Source organism: Podarcis liolepis (assembly GCF_965112155.1).
Source record: "Podarcis liolepis genome assembly, chromosome: 4".
NCBI classification, from domain to species: Eukaryota; Metazoa; Chordata; class Lepidosauria; order Squamata; family Lacertidae; genus Podarcis; species Podarcis liolepis.
Genome location: NC_139558.1, coordinates 104,989,234 through 105,010,323, shown reverse-complemented (window position 1 = coordinate 105,010,323; position 21,090 = coordinate 104,989,234). Strand labels below are relative to the sequence as shown.

At 46.0% G+C, this 21,090-nt stretch overlaps 1 protein-coding gene across 1 annotated transcript in view; it reads left to right on the top strand.

Moving 5' to 3' along the window:
• The first annotated feature begins 4,311 nt into the window (after positions 1-4,311).
• The window catches only part of LOC310705818 (uncharacterized protein), a 30,794-nt gene continuing 14,015 nt past the window's right edge, over positions 4,312-21,090 (top strand). Inside the window, exons 1-6 of the mRNA XM_083500641.1 lie at positions 4,312-4,545; positions 7,788-8,280; positions 8,473-8,554; positions 8,844-8,926; positions 12,809-12,935; positions 13,879-15,266. Of these exons, the coding sequence (XP_083356767.1) occupies positions 7,879-8,280; positions 8,473-8,554; positions 8,844-8,926; positions 12,809-12,935; positions 13,879-15,266 (2,082 nt within the window). The 5' untranslated portion in view covers positions 4,312-4,545; positions 7,788-7,878. The remainder of the gene's footprint in view (positions 4,546-7,787; positions 8,281-8,472; positions 8,555-8,843; positions 8,927-12,808; positions 12,936-13,878; positions 15,267-21,090) is intronic.

Below are 21,090 nucleotides of genomic sequence, written 5' to 3'. Positions count from 1 at the left end.
AAAGGAAGGAAGTCAATATGTGTTTATGTACGTAGTGATACGTTTTTTTTCTGCAGATGTGTGCTTTTTCGTTTTTGTTTAGTTTACTTTTGTTTCCTTTGTTGTTGTTTTTTCCTTTTTCTTTTCTGTTGTTTTTTTTGGTGTTTTTTTTTGTATAGTATTATTTTGGATTCAATGTTTGTAATTTTTCTTATGATTCTGCATTGGGGAATTTTTTTAAAAAAAAAGTTCTTTTCTTCATCAACAGTTTTGTTAAGGATCTCTGAAGAGACTCTGAAGGATTTATACACAGGTAAGTAGCACAGACCTCTCACACATCAAATGGCTGTACATGAACTTTACACAAATGATAAATCTGCTGGCCAAAAGGTCTAAGGAAGTGAAGGATGTGGAAAACTAATGGTAACTTCTGCTGGTGTAGATGTGTTGCAGGTGAAATTAAAGTGGTGGAGCAAGAAATAAAAAGTGTGTCATGATGCAGCAAAAAGAAAAGCTAATGCAATTCTGGCCTGCGTTAACAGAAGTGCAGTGTCCAAGGGAAGTCATAGTACTGATCTATTCTGTCCTGGTCAAACCCCACCTAGAGTCCTGGGTCCTATTCTGGGCACCCCAGTTGAAGAAGGGTATGGAGAAGCTGGGGGTGCTTAGCCTGGGAAGGAGGAGACTGAGACAGGATCTGAGAGTCATCTTCAAATCTCTCTAGAGCTGCCCCATGGAAGATGGAGCAAGCTTGTTTTCTCCAGTGTGGTGTGGTGGTTAAGAGCTGTAGACTCGTAATCTGGTGAACCGGGTTTGCTTCCCTGCTCCTCCACCTGCAGCTGCTGGGTGACCTTGGGCTAGTCACATTTCTCTGAAGTCTCTCAGCCCCACTCACCTCACAGAGTGTTTGTTGTGGGGGAGGAAGGGAAAGGAGAATGTTAGCCGCTTTGAGACTCCTTAGGGTAGTGATAAAGCGAGATGTCAAATCCAAACTCCTCCTCCTCCTCCTCCTTTCTGGTCTGGAGGGTAGGACTCGAACCAGTGGCTTCAAATTACAAGAAAAGTGATTCCAACTAAACATCAAGAAGAACGTCCTGATAGTAAGAGCTGCTTGACAGTGCAAAGGTGGCAGGTTCTCCTTCCTTGGAGGTTCTCCCATCAATTCCACGTTCTCGTTGTGTTTCTGAGTGTCCAAGCCACATTATTGCAGGTGAGACTGAATAAGACGCTTCCTAGAGAAATCCTTTGGGATCCCTTTCCCCAAATGGAAAATTTTTCTCCCAGCTGTCGCCCACAGGGTCAACATTTTCTGCCACCCACCCCCACCACCCTCCGACGACCACCGTCAGTCATGGGGTCACAGAAGTATGGTTTCTGAACTGGCTGGATCTAGAGTCTGGATACATCAAAGAAGCGCTTCACTTAAAGTTGTTGTAAATTCAAACACTGAAAACAGGTAGAGAAAATCAGGACTCCACTGCACCATCCGGTGGCACAATGGTATATTGCACATACAATGCATATCAATCGCTTTTTCTTTGCCCATCTAATGATGATGATGATAATAATAATAATAATTTATTATTTATACCTCACCCATCTGGTTGGGTTTACCCAGCCACTCTGGGCGGCTCCCAATTGAGTGTTAAAACAATACAGCATTAAATATTAAAACTATTAAAACTATTATTAAACTATTAAAAATAACTATGTGCACAAAAGAGGGCTTTCTCCCCCTCCCCCCCCGTCCTGAATCTTCCATCACTCAGCTTCATTCACATACCTGTTGTTACGGCTAAAATCTGGGTGCGGGGTTACTCTGCCACCCAGCTCATCGGACTAAGTCCGTGGGTCCCTGCGGAAGAAAATGAGCTCAGCCGGACGCAGGAGCAAACTACAGAAGATCCAAGTTTATTGCGCAACAGGTTCAAGGCGAGATTGAACAGAGAGAAAGGGGTGACATGAACTTTTGAAATTTCCCTCCATATCCCAGAATACAGTGCAAAATACATCCCAGTTACATCATGAATACATTAAGAGGTTGGGTTACACAGATTAACATATGGAGGAGGGAGGGGTGAATATGCAGAGAGCTGGATGGAGGAGGGAGGGGGGAATATGCAGAGAGCTGGATGGAGGAGGGAGGGGGGAATATGCAGAGAGCTGGAGATATGCACAGATAAGCACATCCTGAGGAGACAATGGTCCATGTTTGCATAGTCTGTCACCTGGCATTGCCCGGAGGAAGGGCTTGGCAGATGGAAATAAATAGATATATTGTAGCGAAGAAGAAGGTGAAGACATGCCCCCCCCCCCGTTCCGTATCACTGTCAACTGATAAATGTATCTGTGTACTGGCTCACTGAGAAAACTTCAGAAATTCATCTAGACCTGTGAGCTCAGCTACTCAGCAGCCCCTCTGCCTGAGTGATGATTCCTGGCCTCCTGATACCTGAGTGCCAGACAGGTAGCAATTCCAGAAATAAGAACCCAGACGAAGACAAAAGGGTGTGATTGACTTCGGTGTGATTGACTTCGCTGGAAAACAGGGAAATGTAAATATCTCTTTTGTTACACTCCATGGGTGTTTGGTGGAGGGCAAGGGGAACCATGGGGCAGGGTCCAGGATGCTCAGATTACTGCCTCCAGACCTCCCCTTTCATGATGTATGAGTGATGTAGTTTGGGGGGGTGCAACATGGGGATTAGCAGCTAATAAAAGTTTGGGTTCTCTTTTGTTTGGGGCTTCCATCTTGTTCCACCTTGTGGTAGGTGGGAGTCCTGTCACGACAGTCTTCAAGAAAGACCAAGCCAACTGGCTGCTGTTTTGCTCTGGTATTCCTGGCTGGTGTCCTTGTTTTCTCCTCAGATTTCTCCATTAACAAAACGTACCCAAAGCCTTCAAAATGTGCCCTTTCGTGCATTTTGCAGCTCAGCAATGTGTAGTCCCAGGAGAGGCAGGAACAGCGTGTCTTCCTGTTCCTCCCTCAGCTGAGACCTGCCTGGATGGAGACCTGAGAGCCACCTCTCAGGATCACAGACCAACCAAGAGCGTCCCCTCAAAATGAGCATCTCTGGGATTGTGCAATGCAGGAGAGAAAAGGCAGAGAGGACTGAGCAGGGGGGACTCGGCTTTGCAAGGGTTAAAGGGAACTGAGCTGCATTCCTAGAGAGGACAGGATGTAAAGGGGGGCCAGGTCCTCCAGAGGAAAAGCCCCTCCCTCCCCTTCCTGCAAGTGGGGGGGGGGGTTGCTTTCCTCTGCTGCAAAGGCTTCCTTGCTCTCTTCCACGGGGATCTGGTGAGTCTCCTCTCCCCCCCCCCGAGGGTGCAGTGGGGAGAAGGGGGGGTCCCAGGGCTGCCCAAGGGGAGGGTGGCTCATGGGGGGAGGGCAGACCCCGGGAGCAGGGGGTCCTGCCAGGGAGGGGCGAGGTTGCACGAGGTTTGCAACTACAGTACTCTATATTCTGCATTTGTATAAAGACGCTGCTTACTCCTTTGGGAAGGGCAATCCTCTCCTGGGATCTGGTGAGTCTCCTCTCCCCCCCCCCAGGAGGGTGGAATGGGGAGAAAGGGGGGGGTCCCAGGGCTGCAGCAGGTGAGGGTGGCTCATGTGGGGGGGGGGGCCTGGGAGCAGGGGGTCCTGCCAGGGAGGGGCGAGGTCGCAGGAACTGTCTCCTTCCTTTAGATCTTTTGTGGGGGGGGGAGGGGAGGAGGTTACTGCCCCCCCTTCCAGAAAATAATAATATTCAGAGCCCCCTGTGAAATCTTGCAGATAGAAATCTAGCTTCTTTAAATAAGGCTATCAGTAGGACTTCTGCTGTGTGTGACACGGGTCAGCGTCATTGCACAACAGAGGAAACACGCATGAATGGTTGCTCCCAAACCTCTTCCTTTGTTTCCCTTCTTTCTTTCTCCTTATTGGCAGAGGAGGCCAGCCAAGCAGATCAAGCCAAGCTTTATGAGGAGCTGGGAATGTTGAGTTGGAGAAGAGGAGACAGAGAGGAGATGGGAGAGCCATGTCAGATTAGATGATTTATTACGGTCAGAGACCAGCTTATAAAACACACTTGGGGGTACAGTCACAGAAGTAAAACAGGCAATTTATGTACAACAACAAATTTAAAAACAAAGGACACCAACAAACTATCCCAGGGAGTTGACTCAGAGTCACCCATGAAACCGAGTGTGGGGATTTTCATGACGGACTCTTTTGAGTTGGAAGATGGTCTGCGCCTACAGATCTGTACACAGAATCTGGCGACAATCCAGGTCATCTTCTGATCTTTGCCTAACAGGAAAAGGTCTAATTTTTGCTTTTGCCGGAGGTCAGCGAGCCTCACCAGCAGGGGACCAATGGTCTTACTACGTGCCTCTTCGTAAAAGGGACGTCTAAAGAACAAGTGTTTTGGCTTCCTATCTCTCCCAATGGGCAGGTGAAAAGTTTCTGAGCATACGGGACTTTTCTAAAGGCTCCATCCAGGACCAGCGAGGGAAGAGCCGAGCTTCTGGCGAGTGTAAAGGCCCTTCTTGCATTTCTAGATGCGAGAAAGAAGAGATATTCTGCCGGTGCAGCTATATATTTCTCGATTTCTCCAATTTTATGGTCGGGGCACCTTGCACAGTCCTGTTGTCTCTCGGTGTCTGATATTCTTTGCCTGACCGTTCCTTTTGCCTGGCCCAACCCCAGACTTAGAAGGGCTTGAGGGGCAAAACCCAGTTTCTGGTGGGTGTTCAGGACTGCAGTCTGCCAGCCTGACTGGAATTGGTCACAGAGGATCAATGGGGCTATCCCTCTGGGGATCAGATACAATGTCAGCCATTTGTAGATTGATGTTAGGCAGATGCTAGCCTCCACTCTCATCATCCCCGTTTCTCATCTAACCCATGCGTTTGAGACACATCTGGGCACTTGGAGGAGAGCTCTAAGAAGTCTATTTTTTTTAATAATAATAATAATAATAATAATATTTAAAGTTCTAAAAGTTACAAAAAGAAAAACACCATATCAAACAAAAACAAAACAGCACATCACAATAAGAAAAAAGAAAAAAAGGAACAGAAAAAAGCAGAAAAATAGAAACAAGTAAAAAGCACATCAAACCTTCCCATAACTTATCTTTCATTTGCCTGTTTCCTTGACCTCCTCACACCTCCCTTTTTTGTATTCTAGTTCAGTTAGCTATTTCAGCAAATCCTTTCCATCTCTTCCACTTTTTGTCCTGTAATTTATCTTAATATAATATAACTTAACTTTCCCTCCTTTCACCAATTAACAGTCTGTTTTTTCCTAAACCTTTATAACATTTCTGCTAAAACCACATAGCTTCATTCCAACATCCTTCTAACATTCATTAATTTTACAATGTTTCTGTAGATAGTCTTTAAATTTCTTCCAATCTTCCTCCACCGACTCTTCTCCCTGGTCTCGGATTCTGCCAGTCATTTCCACCAGTTCCATGTAGTCCATCACCATTTTTTGTATTCCAATTCAATTTGTTGGTTCAGCAAATCCTTCCCCTCTTTGTTTATCCTAATCTTTAATCTTAAAATATTGTAACATTAAATCTTTACCTATTCGTAATCCATTTTTCATATTCCCTTATAGTATTGCAGCTAAAAACCACTTAGTTTCTATCCAACATCATTCTAACATTCATTAATTTTGCAATATTTCTGTAGATAGTCTTTAAACTTTTTCCAATCTTCTTCCACCAACTCTTCTCCCTGGTCTCGGATTCTGCCAGTCATTTCCGCCAGTTCCATGTAGTCCATCACCTTCATCTGCCATTCTTCCCGGGTGGGTAGATCTTGTGTCTTCCAGTACTTTGCAACAAGTATTCTCGCTGCTGTTGTAGCATACATGAAAAAAGTTCTATCCTTCTTTGGCACCAATTGGCCGACCATGCCCAGGAGAAAGGCCTCTGGCTTCTTCAGAAAGGTATAAGAAGAAGAAGAAGAGTTTGGATTTGATATCCCGCCTTTCACTCCCCTTCAGGAGTCTCCAAGCGGCTAACATTCTCCTTTCCCTTCCTCCCCCACAACAAACACTCTGTGAGGTGAGTGGGGCTGAGAGACTTCAAAGAAGTGTGACTGGCCCAAGGTCACCCAGCAGCTGCATGTGGAGGAGCGGAGACTCAAACTCGGTTCACCAGATTACAAGACTACCGCTCTTAACCACTACACCACACTGGCTATATTTAAATTCCTTTTTCATTTCATTATAGATCATCTCCCAGAAAGCCTTAATCCTTGGGCGTGTCCACCGAAGGTGAAAGAATGTACCTTCAGTCTCTTTGCATTTCCAACATTTATTATTGGGCAAATGATAAATTTTTGCAAGCTTGACTGGTGTCATGTACCACCTGTAGATCATTTTCATTGTATATTCTATTAAGGCATTACATCCCGTAAACTTCGTACCTGTGGTCCATAACTGTTCCCAGTCAGCCATCATAATATTATGTCCAACATCTTGTGCCCATTTAATCATAGCTGAGTTCACCATTTCATCCTCAGTGTTCCATTTCAACAGCAAGTTATACATTCTTGACAAGTTCTTAATTTTGGGATGTAACAGTTCTGTTTCCAATTTGGATTTTTCCACCTGGAAGCCATTTTTTTTAATCCAAATTATATGCTTCCATTATTTGGTAATAATGAAGCCAGTGAGAGCTCTCAAGGGGGGAGAAAGCCGAGGAAGGCGGGGCCAAAAAGGAACCATAAAGGAGTTGTGCCAAAGTTTTGGCCTTGTATAGTTTTAGAGCTGCGGGAACGAAGAAGCCCCCTTGTGCTCTGAAAAATTTAAGGATACAGTTTGCGGGTTTTTCCGCTGAACTCCCGATGGAGTTTATGTGTAGTTTGTTGGCTCCTGAGGCCTGTACCACCATTCCTAGATACTTGTAGTTTGTGACTAGTTCTATTTATGGCCTTGGCGTTCCCAGCTTTTAAGCTTTGGTTTTGCCCCAAAAGTGAGTATCTTGGTCTTTTGATAGTTGATTTTGAGACATTCAAATTCACAGTATGCTGCGAGCTTTCTTAGTGCTCTTTTGAGTCCAATGGGGGTTCTAGATAAAATTACTGCGTCATCGGAATATAGCAGGACCGAAATATGCCGATTTGCGAGCTTTGGAGGGTGGAGTTCTGAGTCATGGAGTGCAGATACTAAATTATTTAGATAGAAATTGAATAGTAGAGGGGCCAATAGGCACCCTGGCCTGACTCCTTTAGAGGTTTTAATAGGGTCCTGACTCTAAGAGCCGTGTTTGCGCGCAGTGCCTGAATTAAGAGCAGAAGCTCTTAATTCTATGTAGGAACCCTGTAGTCTGTCCCAGAGTCTGGTTCTGGAGACTGTATCAAAGGCTGCTTTTAGATCAACAAAGGCAGTGTACAGTGAGGCCGGCCGTTAGGAGAGCCATGTCACCTGGGCGCAGGATTCCAACCCATGGCTTCAAGCTACAAGAAAGGAGATTCGGACTCAACACACCTAGTCATTTTTCACTAGGAACCAATGGCTCCCTTGTCAATCAGTTCTGACTTCATGCATTGACTGGAAGGAAGGAGCAACCAGGCTGAGTCCCCTCGCATTAATCTCTTCGCTTGCCTCCACATTTCCACAATCTCCCTTCTAGAGGCCTACATCTCCTCCTCCTCCTCCTCCTCCTCCTTTTTAGAAAGATAGCTCAGAGTCTGGGCTGTGGTGCAATCCTACCCTGGTTCCCAGCAAGACTCATCCATGCTTGCTCAGGGAACCTTTTTCTTCTCCTGATATTGTACAACTTTTGTAACAGAACAATGTATTTGCTTTGTAGGATTTGCTAGAGCTTCTCATTCAGACGGACAGAACTTGGCAGAAGACCAAAAGGTTCCTTCCGATCTCTCAGAGGCTTCCTGAGAGCACAGATGGATGAGCAAGACTCAGCTGGCCCTAGAGCAGGAAGAGGCCATGTCATCCAAACTGGGAGCAGTGGGGGATTCTTGGAAAACTCTGTGCAGAAGATCCTGGGTGAGGAGGACACCCTCCGCTCAGAGGTGCAGAGCCAGCAGTTGAGGCAGTTCTGCTGCCAGGAGGCCAAAGGACCCCGAGAGGTTTGCAGCCAACTCTACCACCTTGATCATCAGTGGCTGAAGCCAGAAAGGCACACGAAAGCTGAGATGCTGGACCTGGTGATCTTGGAGCAGTTCCCGGCTGTTCTTCCACCAGAGATGGAGAGCTGGGTGAGGGAATGCGGAGCGGAGACCAGTTCCCAGGCGGTGGCCCTGGCTGAAGGTTTCCTCCTGAGTCAGGCAGAGGAGAGAAAGCAGGTGAGAGAGACTTTCCTCTGGATACTCCCAAGGGGCTCCAAACAGGACAGAGAACATCCAGAAAAGGTCTGCTGATGGCCCATCCATTTTCGGGGAATGAAATCTAACACCCTTAAAGTATCTGTTTTTGCGTTCTCTTTCTAATATTTCTCAGCTTTCATTTACAGTTTTGAATCCTTGTTGTTCTTTCAGAAAAGGGATCATTTTGCAGAAATGGACCTGGATTCCTGTGAGGCAGAGAGGCCTCCGTTGGACACCAGAGAGAGGACACTGGGTAAGGAGGAAGGTGGCTCTTCTCCATTTGGTCTTGTTCTGTTGGTTTTCCAACATATCTGAGCGTTCTTTTAATCTTGGTGGTTTTTTTTGAGGGGTGGGGGTTGGGAACAAGGGTTCAGAGGAGGGGAGATGTATTTCTGCACACCTAACATGAAATAGGCACAAACCTTCAACTGCACTCAGCAGGTAAGGCTTTCTCAAAGCCCATCTGTAGTTAGAGATGTCCTGTTTCCTCTGTGAGAGAAGCAGGCACTCCGAGCATCCTGATTACCTTTTTTCTCTTGCAGGTGGCAGAAGGATGCTGGCAAGACCTCCTGATCCGCCTTTTCTTGGGGGCAGAAGGGAAGCAGTGGCTGTGGAACCAGATCAGGTCAGGGGAAGCTGCCTTGTGGGGTCAGAGGCCGAGGGATGGAGCAATGTCATGGACTGGTTGGGCACAGAGGAATGGTGGGAGGAAGCAGCCAGGGAACCAGGAAGAGAAGATGGCTCTGAGCCCAAGGAGTGAAGGTGGAGGAAGGATTGGCGGTCAGAGGGAGAAGCTTGGGAAGAGGAGGTGTCAGAAGCTGAAGGGGCAACAGGGCTTAGTGAGCTGGAAGACTCTCTGGCAGAATGCAGTGCAGAATCAAAAGCAGAAGAAGGAGGCGAGTGGGAGAGGAAGGTCGAGAGGCAGAGGTGAGTCAGGAGAAGAAGGAGCCACCGGGGGCTCCCTCTCCTTCTGCCAGAATCCAGCCTCCCTGCTTGTCTCTCAGAGCCAAGAGAGGTCTAACATGGAGGAGTAAAGGCAGGCTGCACACTAGCACTCTGTTCAATCGCTTGCCAGAAACCCCAGAGAGGAGGGGACTTGGAAAGCTGTGGGGAGCCGGGGGCCTTCAGTCTCAGCAACTGCTTTTGTGGACGAAGAGGCTCAGGGAATGAGCTGCTGTTTTCATTAAGCCCGAAACTCAGCCAAGTCTGTGAACATCGTGTTCTTGCTGATAAAGAGCTAACTCCAGCTGTGAACTGTGGGATTTCCTACCCGTATAACTCTGTGACACCAGGCTTCTGAATGTTGCCAGTAGGATTCATCTGTAGTCGCAGTTTTCATGGAATCCTAGAGTTGAAAGGGACCCCAAGGGTCATCAAGTCCCACCCCCCTGCATTGCACGAGTCTCAGCTAGATAATCCAAGACAGATGGCCATCCAAACTAGGCTTCTTGTATTTCTATATTCATCAATGAATGCTAAAATAGACTTCTAAGCAGCGGACATTCGAGTACAAATAATTTCCAGGATTCACCTAGCCAGCCCCATCCGCTGCAAAATGGGGCCTGCCCCCCACTCCTCCCCCTCTCCATGCCCCCATGAACCCCTTGAATTTGGCTCTAGGGCATTGGAAGGGAACCTCTCCAGAACAACTCACGAGGAGAGGAGAAAGTGGATCCTTCCATTGGGGAAACTGGAATGCTTGCGTAGGCAGAAAAAACGTAAACATAAGCTGGAGTACCACCTATTTGCAAAAAGACGAATACCCACACTTAAAATGCAGAATAAAAGAATTCAATTAAAGCGTTAAAATAGGTACCCATAATAAAAATGTGCAGCAAAGCAATCCAATAATAATAATAATAATAATAATAATTTATTATTTATACCCCGCCCACCTGGCTGGGCCTCCCCAGCCACTCTGGGCGGCTTTCATAAAAACCAAAAATACAGTAAAATATCACACGTTAAAAACGTCCCTGAACAGGGCTGCCTTAAGATGTCTCCTGAATGTCAGGTAGTTGTTTATCACTTTGAAATCTGCTGGAAGGGTGTTCCACAGGGCGGGCGCCACTACCGAGAAGGCCCTCTGCCTGGTTCCCTGTAGCTTTGCTTCTCGCAATGAGGGAACCGCCAGAAGGCCCTCGGCGCTGGACCTCAGCGTCCGGGCAGAATGATGGGGGTGGAGACGCTCCTTCAGGTATACTGGAAGGGATCCAAATGGTCCGCTTCTTCCAGGTGTGCCTGGAGTTGTTCAGCAACCACTCGCTCAATCACCTTGCCCAGGAATGGAAGATTTGAGACTGGGCGATAGTTGGCCATCGTGGCCGCATCTAAAGATGTTTTTTTAAGAAGCGGTTTAATAACCGCCTCTTTCAGCGGGTCTGGGAAGGCTACCTGACGGAGGGAAGCATTCACCACCCCACGAAGCCCATCGCCCAGTCCTTCCCGGCTAGCTTTTATAAGCCAGGATGGGCAAGGATCCAGGAGACAGGTGGTTGGTTTCACTCGTCCAAGCAGCCTGTCCACATCCTCGGAGGTAACAGATTGGAATTGATCCCACACAACTTGACTAGACAGAACTCTAGCACTCTCCCGCCCCGGTCCTGCTCCCACGGTGGAGTCTACTTCTTCTGCAAAAAACTTTGCAAAATCATTGCAGGAGAACATGTGGCCCGTACTGGGCCCCGATGTTGCAGGTGGTTCCGCTAAATTGTGAACCACCTGAAAAAGTCTCCTGCTGCTGTTTTCTGCAGATGCAATAGAGGCAGTGAAGAAATTCTTCTTCGCCATCGCTATAGCCACTTGGTAGGCTCGACGTTGAGCTCTAACCTGTGTCCGGTCAGATTCGTAATGAGTTATCCGCCACCGGCGCTCTAGCCGTCTCAACGATTGTTTCATTGCCCTCAGATCCGTGGAAAACCAAAGGGCTGTCCGGGCTCCATGCAATCGGAGAGGGCGCTTCGGAGCCAAACAGTCAATAGCCCTGGTTAACTCCACATTCCAGTGGGCCACCAGGGAATCAGCTGAAAGGCCATCAACATGGGATAAAGCATCCCCTCCCACTCTCTGGAATCCATTTGGATCCATTAAGTGGCAGGGGCGGACCATCCGAATTGGTCCCACCTCCCTGCAGAGGGGATGGGTCGCAGAGAAGTCCAGTTGCACCAGGAAGTGATCTGATCATGGCACTTCTTTCGTTTCGCTTTTACTTAGTGTCAGATCACCAACATCCATAGAGGTAAACCCCAGGTCCAAGGCATGTCCACGGCTATGGGTTGGGCCAGACTTATTCAGGGACAGCCCCATGGAGGCCATACTTTCCATGAAGTCCCGAGCGGCCCCTTGTAAGGTCGTGTCGGCATGGATGTTAAAATCCCCTAGGACGACCAAGCTAGGTGTCTCCAGGAGAACATCCGCCACAACCTGAAGCAGCTCGGGCAGGGAATCCTTGGTGCAGCGGGGAGGTCGGTACACCAATAGGAATCCTGTACTGCCCCTATTGCCCAACTTCCAGAACATGCACTCATAAAACTGGGTCTTCCCAATAGGACGCCTGGTGCAAACTAATGACTTCCTAAAAATCACAGCAACCCCCCCTCCCCGCCCACATGACCTGGGTTGCTGTGCGTAAGAGAAACCTGGTGGACAAGCAGCGGCAAGGACAGGCCCATCTACTTCATCCAACCAAGTTTCTGTTACACATGCCAGGTCAAGTCCTCCATCCACGATCACGTCATGGATGGCAGTGGTCTTATGAATCATTGACCTGACATTGCACAGCAGCACCTTCAGGTCATGTGGGTATCCCTTGCTGATTCTGGTATCCATCCGGTCAGGACCAGACCTGGAGGCAGGAATAGTCCTCAGACAACGACTAAACCTGCCTCCTCTGTAATGACATGGTCTAGTCTTAGCGTAACTCCTCCTCCTACCCGTGATCACTGAGATCAGTTGTCCCAGTGCATCCCCCCCTATGGAACATGCCCCAGCCTAAGAACAAAATAACACCTTAAACAAACAAAACCAACAAAACAATACAAACAAAAAAATGTAAAAATTACAAAAAACATCAAAATAAAATATAATAATAATTCCCCAAACCCAACCAAACATCCATCCCACCCCCACCCCCCACATACCAAAAATCCAAAGAAAAGTTTTAAAAACATTAAAAAAACACTCTGTGCCCCTCCGGCAGTAACGACTGTCCTAGTGAGGCCTGTCAGGCCCTGCCCTGGGCCAGGTGGTAAGTGGCAGGAAGGAGCAGGGCCCTCAGGCACTCATTCAGGGGAGTCTTCCTGGGCAGCAAGCAGCACGCAGTCCTTATGAGGCTTCAGGACCCGCTCCAGGCCAGATGGTAAGTGGCAAGAGCAGGGCCATCAAGCACTCACTCAGGGGAGTCCTCCTGGAAATAACACAGCAATTAACAGGAAAGAAATAACAGAGCATTGTGTAGCAGATCATATTTCTGCTGTCTCAGAGGAGGACATTTCCCTTTTTCTTTTAGGGTCCAGTGTGCTTTGAAGATGTCGCTGTTCGTTTCACGGACGAGAAGTGGGAGTTGCTGGATCCTGACCAGAGAGCTCTGCATAAGGATGTCATGGAGGAGAATTGGGGGATCGTGGCCTCTCTTGGTAAGCCTCTTTGTGGGATCGTCCTATCTGCCAGGAAATTCAAAAAATACATCTATGTGACAAACCTCATATATTTTCACAGCGCCCCCTACAACACCTGGGAACCTTACACCCTGAACTGCCCAGGCATCTTAAATGTCAGCTTCAGAGTTGTTAGAATAGATAAGTAGCATCTGTCAGGATTTCTGTTTTTGTTTTTGCTGCTGTCAGTCTTGGGTTGACCAAAGAGACAAATTACATTAGAGATGGAGGGGATGCCATGACTGGGCCAAACAACATCTGCCCCAGAGAAGAGCCAGGCTGATTGAATCTCAGATAGTACTAGCAGTGATAATAATAGTAGTAATAATAATTTTTATTAAAAAAAATCCTTCCAGTAGCACCTTAAAGACCAACTAAGTTAGTTCTTGGTATGAGCTTTCGTGTGCATGCACACTTCTTCAGATAATTTTTATGTATACCCTTACCATCTCGTTGGGTTGCCACAGCCAATCTGGGAAGCTTCCAACACATATACAGTCATATTTCTGGTTTCAAATGGGATCCGTCCCGGAGATCCGGCCAGATCCCGAGGTTTTCGCAACCCAAGGATCACTGTGCATGGATTTGCCGCTTTCATAAGCTGATGTTTATATAATCCGAGGGTTACGTAACCCGAGGTGCTACTGTATAAACATAAAACAGTAATAATAACAACATTCTAATCCAATGAAAAAAGTACAAAAATTTTACAAAAAGTACAAAATTTTTAAAATGAGTAACTTACTTCAAACAAAGCAACATTCAACCAATGATTAGAATCCAATAATAAATACATTGGTTTATTGCAAATAACAAAGGTAATGAACACTGCCTTCTCTACAACAAATTTAATGAGTATTATTTCCTAACTGGGTGCTCCATTTGTTCCTGAGGCTCTAATCCCTTTTTCTCTCCATTGCAGATTGTGATGAATTGGACATCAAGAACAAAGGTGAGCACAACACAATCTGCAGAGTGGAGAAGGCACGTAAAAATTTGGAATGTGGAAAAAGCTGCGGTCAGAGCTCCCAATCCAGTTCCCATCAACGAAATCTCATTGGAAAGAAACCCTATCAGTGCATTGAATGTGGAAAGAGCTTCAGTCAGAGCTTCTCTCTCACTTCCCATCAAATAATTCATACAGGGGAGAAACCCTATCGGTGCATGGAATGTGGAAAGAGCTTCAGTAGAAGCGCCGATCTCACTAAACATCAAAGAATTCATACGGGGGAGAAACCCTATCAGTGTGTGGAATGTGGAAAGAGCTTCAGTATGAGCTCCGATCTCACTAAACACCAAAGAATTCATACAGGGGAGAAACCCTATCGGTGCATGGAATGTGGAAAGAGCTTCAGTAGCAACTCAAATCTCACAAAACATCAAAGAATTCATACAGGGGAGAAACCCTATCAGTGTGTGGAATGCGGAAAGAGCTTCAGTCACAGCCACGGTCTCACTTCCCATCACAGAATTCATACAGGGGAGAAACCCTATCAGTGTGTGGAATGTGGAAAGAGCTTCAGTATGAGCTACAATCTCACTAAACATCAAAGAATTCATACAGGGGAGAAACCCTATCAGTGTAGGGAATGTGGAAAGAGCTTCAGTATGAGCTGCAATCTCACTTCCCATCAAATAATTCATACAGGGGAGAAACCCTATCGGTGCATGGAATGTGGAAAGAGCTTCAGTAGAAGCGCCGATCTCACTAAACATGAAAGAATTCATACAGGGGAGAAACCCTATCAGTGTGTGGAATGTGGAAAGAGCTTCAGTATGAGCTCCGATCTCATTAAACACCAAAGAATTCATACAGGGGAGAAACCCTATCGGTGCATGGAATGTGGACAGAGCTTCAGTATGAGCTCCCATCTCACTTCCCATCAAAGAATTCATACAGGGGAGAAACCCTATCAGTGCATGGAATGTGGAAAGAGCTTCAGTATGAGCTCAAGTCTCACTTCCCATCAGATAATCCATACAGGGGAGAAACCCTATCAGTGTGTGGAATGTGGAAAGAGCTTCAGTAGAAGCTCCGATCTCACTAAACATCAAAGAATTCATACAGGGGAGAAACCCTATTGGTGCATGGAATGTGGAAAGAGCTTTAGTAGAAGCGCCGATCTCACTAAACATCAAAGAATTCATACAGGGGAGAAACCCTATCAGTGTGTGGAATGTGGAAAGAGTTTCAGTATGAGCTCTGATCTCACTAAACATCAAAGAATTCATACAGGGGAGAAACCCTATCAGTGCATGGAATGTGGAAAGAGCTTCAGCCAGAGCTCCAATCTCACTTCTCATCAAAGAATTCATACAGGGTAGAAGCTCTATCAGTGTGTGGAATGTGGAAAGAGCTTCAGTAGCAGCTTTGATCTCACTAAGCATCAAAGAATTCATACAGGGGAGAAACCCTATCAGAGTGTGGAATGTGGAAAGAGCTTCAATCAAAAGTCCTTTCTCACTTACCATCAAAGAATTCATAGCTCGAAGAAGGCTTTTGGTAGTTTGCTCTCCCTTACTTCCCGTTTTCTTGTTGATCTATCCTAGTTTGGGAAAACCACTCCATTAAAGTGCCCCATCAATATCAATTGTTGATCCATCCATTCTAACAGTTTGTTACCTAATTCAGAATAAAATGCTGACTTTTTGTCATTGGGTGCATATATCCCCACCACATTTATCTTTTCTCCTTGATGGATGATCTGTACTACTATCGTTCTCCCCTCTTCGTCTTTATATAATAGTTTTGGATCAAGTTTTTCTTTTATATATAATACCACTCCTCTTTTCTTGACATTATCCGATGCTACAAAGTCCAACCCTAATTTCTTATTACTTAAAATTCTTTTGTGTTTTCTTGTTACATGAGTTTCTTGTAGACAGATTATGTCAAGGTTCTTTTTGAGCAATACATGAGCAATTTGGTTCCTTTTATTTTTATTGTTAAGCCCGTTCACATTCCACGAGATAATTTTTAAAGTCATTTTTAATGTACAATCAGTAAGTGGTCGAATCTAAGTTAGATCTACTGTTCCTTGTTATCTGTCTCTTCCTCTTCTTTTCCTTCGTCTAGATTTTCCTCCCCTTCTCCCTCTCTACTTCCTTCACCTCCGCCCCTCTCTTCCCCCATCTGCTCCCCTTCTTGTTCCCGCCCTCTCAACCTTCCCAGTTCCTTCTCATATCTTCTTGCAAATTTGTCCAATTCCAGAGGGCTGGATAGTTTGAATCTTTTTTCCTTGAAATAGAATGAAATCCCTTCCGGGAACTCCCATCTATATTGGATCCCGTTCTTCTTCAGTTGGTTAGTTAGATTTTTATAAACATCTCTCTTACGAAGAAATCTCGAAGGAATCTCTTTAAATATAATAATTGGCTTTCCTTCAATACATAGTTTTTGATTATAGTTTAGCTTTAGTATTTCATTTCTTATGTCCAGGGAGTTAAACATGACCAGGACATCTCCTGGCAATTTCTTCCCTCTGACTTTGGCTAATTTTGTTTTTATCCGAAAGATATTTACAACTGAGTATCCTATGTCTTCTTCCTTCATATCTAACCAAACTGCCAATTCTCTAACCAATTTAGATCATATATTTTCATTTGGTTCCTCAGGGATCCCCCTAAATTTCAGGTTTGATTGCTTCTGTCTCATTTGAGTCATCGCCACACTATCTAACAGTGTTTGGCAAATATGTAAAGGAGACAAGACACGTAACTTCAGAAATTATCTGATACTTACCAATGAAGTAAAGGGAAGTCTGAGGCTCGGCGGAGCCCAAAATAACTGTGTATTAGATATATGATTTTTGTAACAGCTATGTTATATGTAACTTATGTAATCTAAATAAAAAAAATCCTTCCAGTAGCACCTTAAAGACCAACTAAGTTAGTTCTTGGTATGAGCTTTCGTGTGCATGCACACTTCTTCAGATACTTCAGTGTATCTGAAGAAGTGTGCATGCACACGAAAGCTCATACCAAGAACTAACTTAGTTGGTCTTTAAGGTGCTACTGGAAGGAATTTTTTTATTTTGACTATGGCAAACCAACACGGCTACCTATCTGTAACTGTTATGTAATCTAGACTGTATATACGTATAATCAATGGAAAACCAATAAAAATTTATATGCAAAAAAAAAGGGTATGTTTTATCCCATGTTGATGGCCTTTCAGCTGATTCCTGGTGGCCCACTGAAATGTGGAGTAAACCTGGCCTATTGACTGTGTGGCTCCGAAGCGCCCTCTTCGATTGCATAGAGCCCAGACAGCCCTGTGGTTTTCTTCGGAGCTGAGGGTGATGAAACAATCGCTGAGACGGCTAGAGCGCCGGTGGCAGATAACCCATTCTGAAGCTGACCGGATACGGGTTAGAGCTCAATGTCGAGCCTACCAAGTGGAGATAGCGATGGCGAAGAAGACTTTCTTCACCGCCTCTATTACATCTGCGGAAAAGAGCAGCAGGAGACTCTTTCAGGTGGTTCACAATTTAGCAGAACCACCTGCTCCATTAGGGCCCAGTACAGGCCACATGATCTCCTGCAATGATTTTACAAAGTTTTCTGCAGAGAAAGTCACTCCGATTCGAGAAGTCGTAGACTCAACCGTGGGAGCAGGGCGGGAGAGTGCTACAGTCCTGTCTAGTCAAGTTGTGTGGGATCAATTTCAATCTGTTACCCCCGAGGATGTGGACAGGCTGCTTGGATGGGTGAAACCATCCACTTGTCTCATTGATCCTTCTCCATCCTGGCTTATAAAAGCTAGCTGAGAAGGGCTGGGCGATGGGCTTCGTGGGGTGGTGAATGCTTCTCTCCGTGAGGGAGCCTTCCTGGACCCATCTTTAGATGCGGCCACGATGGCCAATTATCGCCCAGTCTCAAATCCTCCATTCTTGGGCAAGGTGATTGAGTTAGTGGTTGCTGAACAACTCCAGGCACGCCTGGAGGAAGCGGACCATTTGGATCCCTTCCAGACGGGATTCAGGCCTCAACATGGGACTTGAAACTGCCTTGGTTGCACTGGTTGATGATCTCTGGCGGGCTAGGGATAAAGGTGAGAGCTGTTTCCTAGTTCTGCTGGATCTCTGAGAGGCGTTTGATACCATCGACCACAACATCCTTCTGGACCGTTTTGAAGGGCTGGAAGCTGAGGGCACTGTCATACAGTGGTTCCGCTCCTTCCCCCTGGGCTGTGTTCAGCCTGGGAGTCATTTTGGACTCACAGCTGTCCATGGAGGCACAGGTCAAATCTGTGTCCAGGGCAGCTGTTTCCCACCTCCATCTGGTACGCAGGCTGAGACCCTATCTGCCTGTGGACTGCCTCGCCAGATTGGTGGATGCTCTGCTCATCTCCCGCTTGGACTACAGCAATGCGCTCTACAATGGGCTACCATTGAAGTTCTACCCAGACACTGAGGTCCAGCACCAAGGGCCTTCTGGAGCTTACCTCACTGCGAGCTTACCTCACTGTGTTAGTATTTTAATATTTTATTTGAATATTGAAGCCGCCCAGAGTGGCTGGGGAAGCCCAGCCAAATGGGCGGGGTATAAATAATAAATAATAATAACAATTATCATTTTATTTTCTTACTCCTGTAGTAACCTATGTTATCCATCATTTGAGAACCACGATATTGTTCTCCCTTTGCTCTTCTTTCATTTTTATCACAGTCTTTGAACTCTAATACTTTGAAGGAGCGAGGTTTTAATTTCATGAAGTGAGGCAGCTCATCCTCTATTAACAGTCATAGCTGAGATAGGAAGTCCATGTTGAGGGTCTGGAGAGAGTGTTCAGATGGGACTTAATCTGGAAGGAGAAGCTGTGGGAAGACTCTTCTTCTGGGGTCTCCTTCCATTCGGAAGGGGAGAGATTTTCTAGGAAAAGGAGATTTCTGAGTCAGTAAAAAGGACTCAGATGATCCCCTGGGTCTGGCATACAAAGGAAAATACCTTGGGAGTGGGACTGCTAAGAGAGAGGGGAACCGAGGAAAAGTGGCCCCTCGCTCACAGACCAAAGTATGAAGCCATGAAGGAAGCTGGGCTGTCCTGTCCTAACTAAGTGAGGGAATGAGAGAGAGGCAGCAGAAACAGAGTTAAGCCTTTTAGCATTTATTCTGGATACCTGAAGTGTGACAACTGATTATGAGAGGAGGGAGTTTAAGAGAAGCTGTATCTGTACAGTGGTACCTCGGGTTAAGTACTTAATTTGTTTTGGACGTCTGTCTTAACCTGAAACTGTTCTCTTTACCTGAAGCACCACTTTAGCGAATGGGCCGTCGGAGCATGATTTCTGTTCTCATCCTGAAGAAAAATTCTTAACCCGAGGTACCATTTCTGGGTTAGCGGAGTCTGTAGCCTGAAGCATATGTAACCTGAAGCGTTTGTAACCCAAGGTACCATTGTAGTACCTTGTTTAATCCTGTGACATTTAGCTGAAGTAATAAGTTAACGTCTACCTGACAGAGGCCTTCCAGAATCTGATTCAGAGCCAAATCATGTGGTTGCCGGCAGAAAGTAGATATCTTTAGAGAGATTCCACTCAAATTGAGACTTAGAAGAACCAAATATAGATATTTAACAATAGCACTCAGGAGAGTTGACATTAGATATAAATGGGAATTCCCAGAGGGCATTTCCTTTACATACACGAAAAGGAGATACAGGCTAACATCAGAATTTCAGAGAGTCCTTTGACAAATACAGGAGAGACTTATTCGATTCCAACTGCTGAAAGGCACATACGGTATTCTGTTAGAATGGGAGACGAAAGAGTGTGTTTGTGTGTTTTTACAATCAAGCAATGTATACATTTTATGAAAATTACAATACATCATAACATCATATAACATAAGCAGGAGTTATAAAAAAAATTAATAAAATAGCGCACTGTCTTTCAGGTTGTGTCTTCCTGGAGTTCCACACCTCTGCTGGGTGGAGAGGATGTGGTCTCTCCTCCTTCATCTCAGCTCCACAGCAGTTCTCTCAAAAAGACTTGGCACTCCAGAAGGCGGGGAAATAATAATAATAATAATAATAATAATAATAATAATAATAATAATAGCAGTAGTAGTAGTATTTATTCAATTTATATATCCCCCTTTATCAGAATATCACAGGGCGGAGTACAACATTAAAAGCACAATACAGAACAACAATGATAAAAACATAATAAAAAGCATCCTGTGAGACAGCCCAGTAATGCAGCACTCCTTTTAAAACTTGAGGGAGCCTCACTGCTCACCTGCTTTTACGGCCACTATGGGGCTGTGGTGATTCATCCAAGGGAGGCTCCTCTGCTGGCTCTCCGAAAATTCTGACATCGTCCACTCTTTCTCCTGTCACCCACAGCCATAGAATATGAAGAGAGTGGTCCTCCCAAACTCTGCCTGCCCTCCAACATGTTGCAGAGGGAAATTGGGACCTGCGACTTCTGGGGCCACGCTCCGGAATGAGTCACGTAACTCACGCGAGAGCAAGGACCCCCCCCCCCCGAAATGGGCGTCTTTTGGGGCCACAGTTTCACGGAAGCCAAAACAGGACATCATGGGAGCCAATCAGAAGCCAGGGTGGCTTCTGGAATTGCAGGACGTCCCACTCAAAGCAGGACAGTTGACAGGTATGTGAAGACCGCCAGAGATGGAGAGTCCACAACCCATAGTGCAGGCATCCCCAAACTCGGCCCTCCAGATGTTTTGGGACTACAACTCCCATCATCCCTAGCTAAGAGGACCAGTGGTCAGGAATGATGGGAATTGTAGTCGCAAAACAACTGGAGGGGCAAGTTTGCCTATGCCTGCCATAGTCAATATGGCTGCCTTTCCCACTGCCCATTTCATCTGCTTAGCCAATCCAGATATTCAGGGCCAACAGGTCCCACCCCTGCCTCCAGCAATCTCTTTTGTTACACTCAATGGGTGTTTGGTGGAGGGCAAGGGGAACCATGGGGCAGGGTCCAGGATGCTCAGATTCCTGCCACCAGACCTCCACTCTGAGGTCCCCCCAGGGTACCTGCTCAGCTGAGAGGAGGGTGTCATAGCACAGGTAGCAAATCAGCTGCTGCTCCGTCCCTTGAGGGATTCCCCGCCTCACTTAATTGGCCAAATATTCCAAAAGGGCATCACCCGCCACTATATAA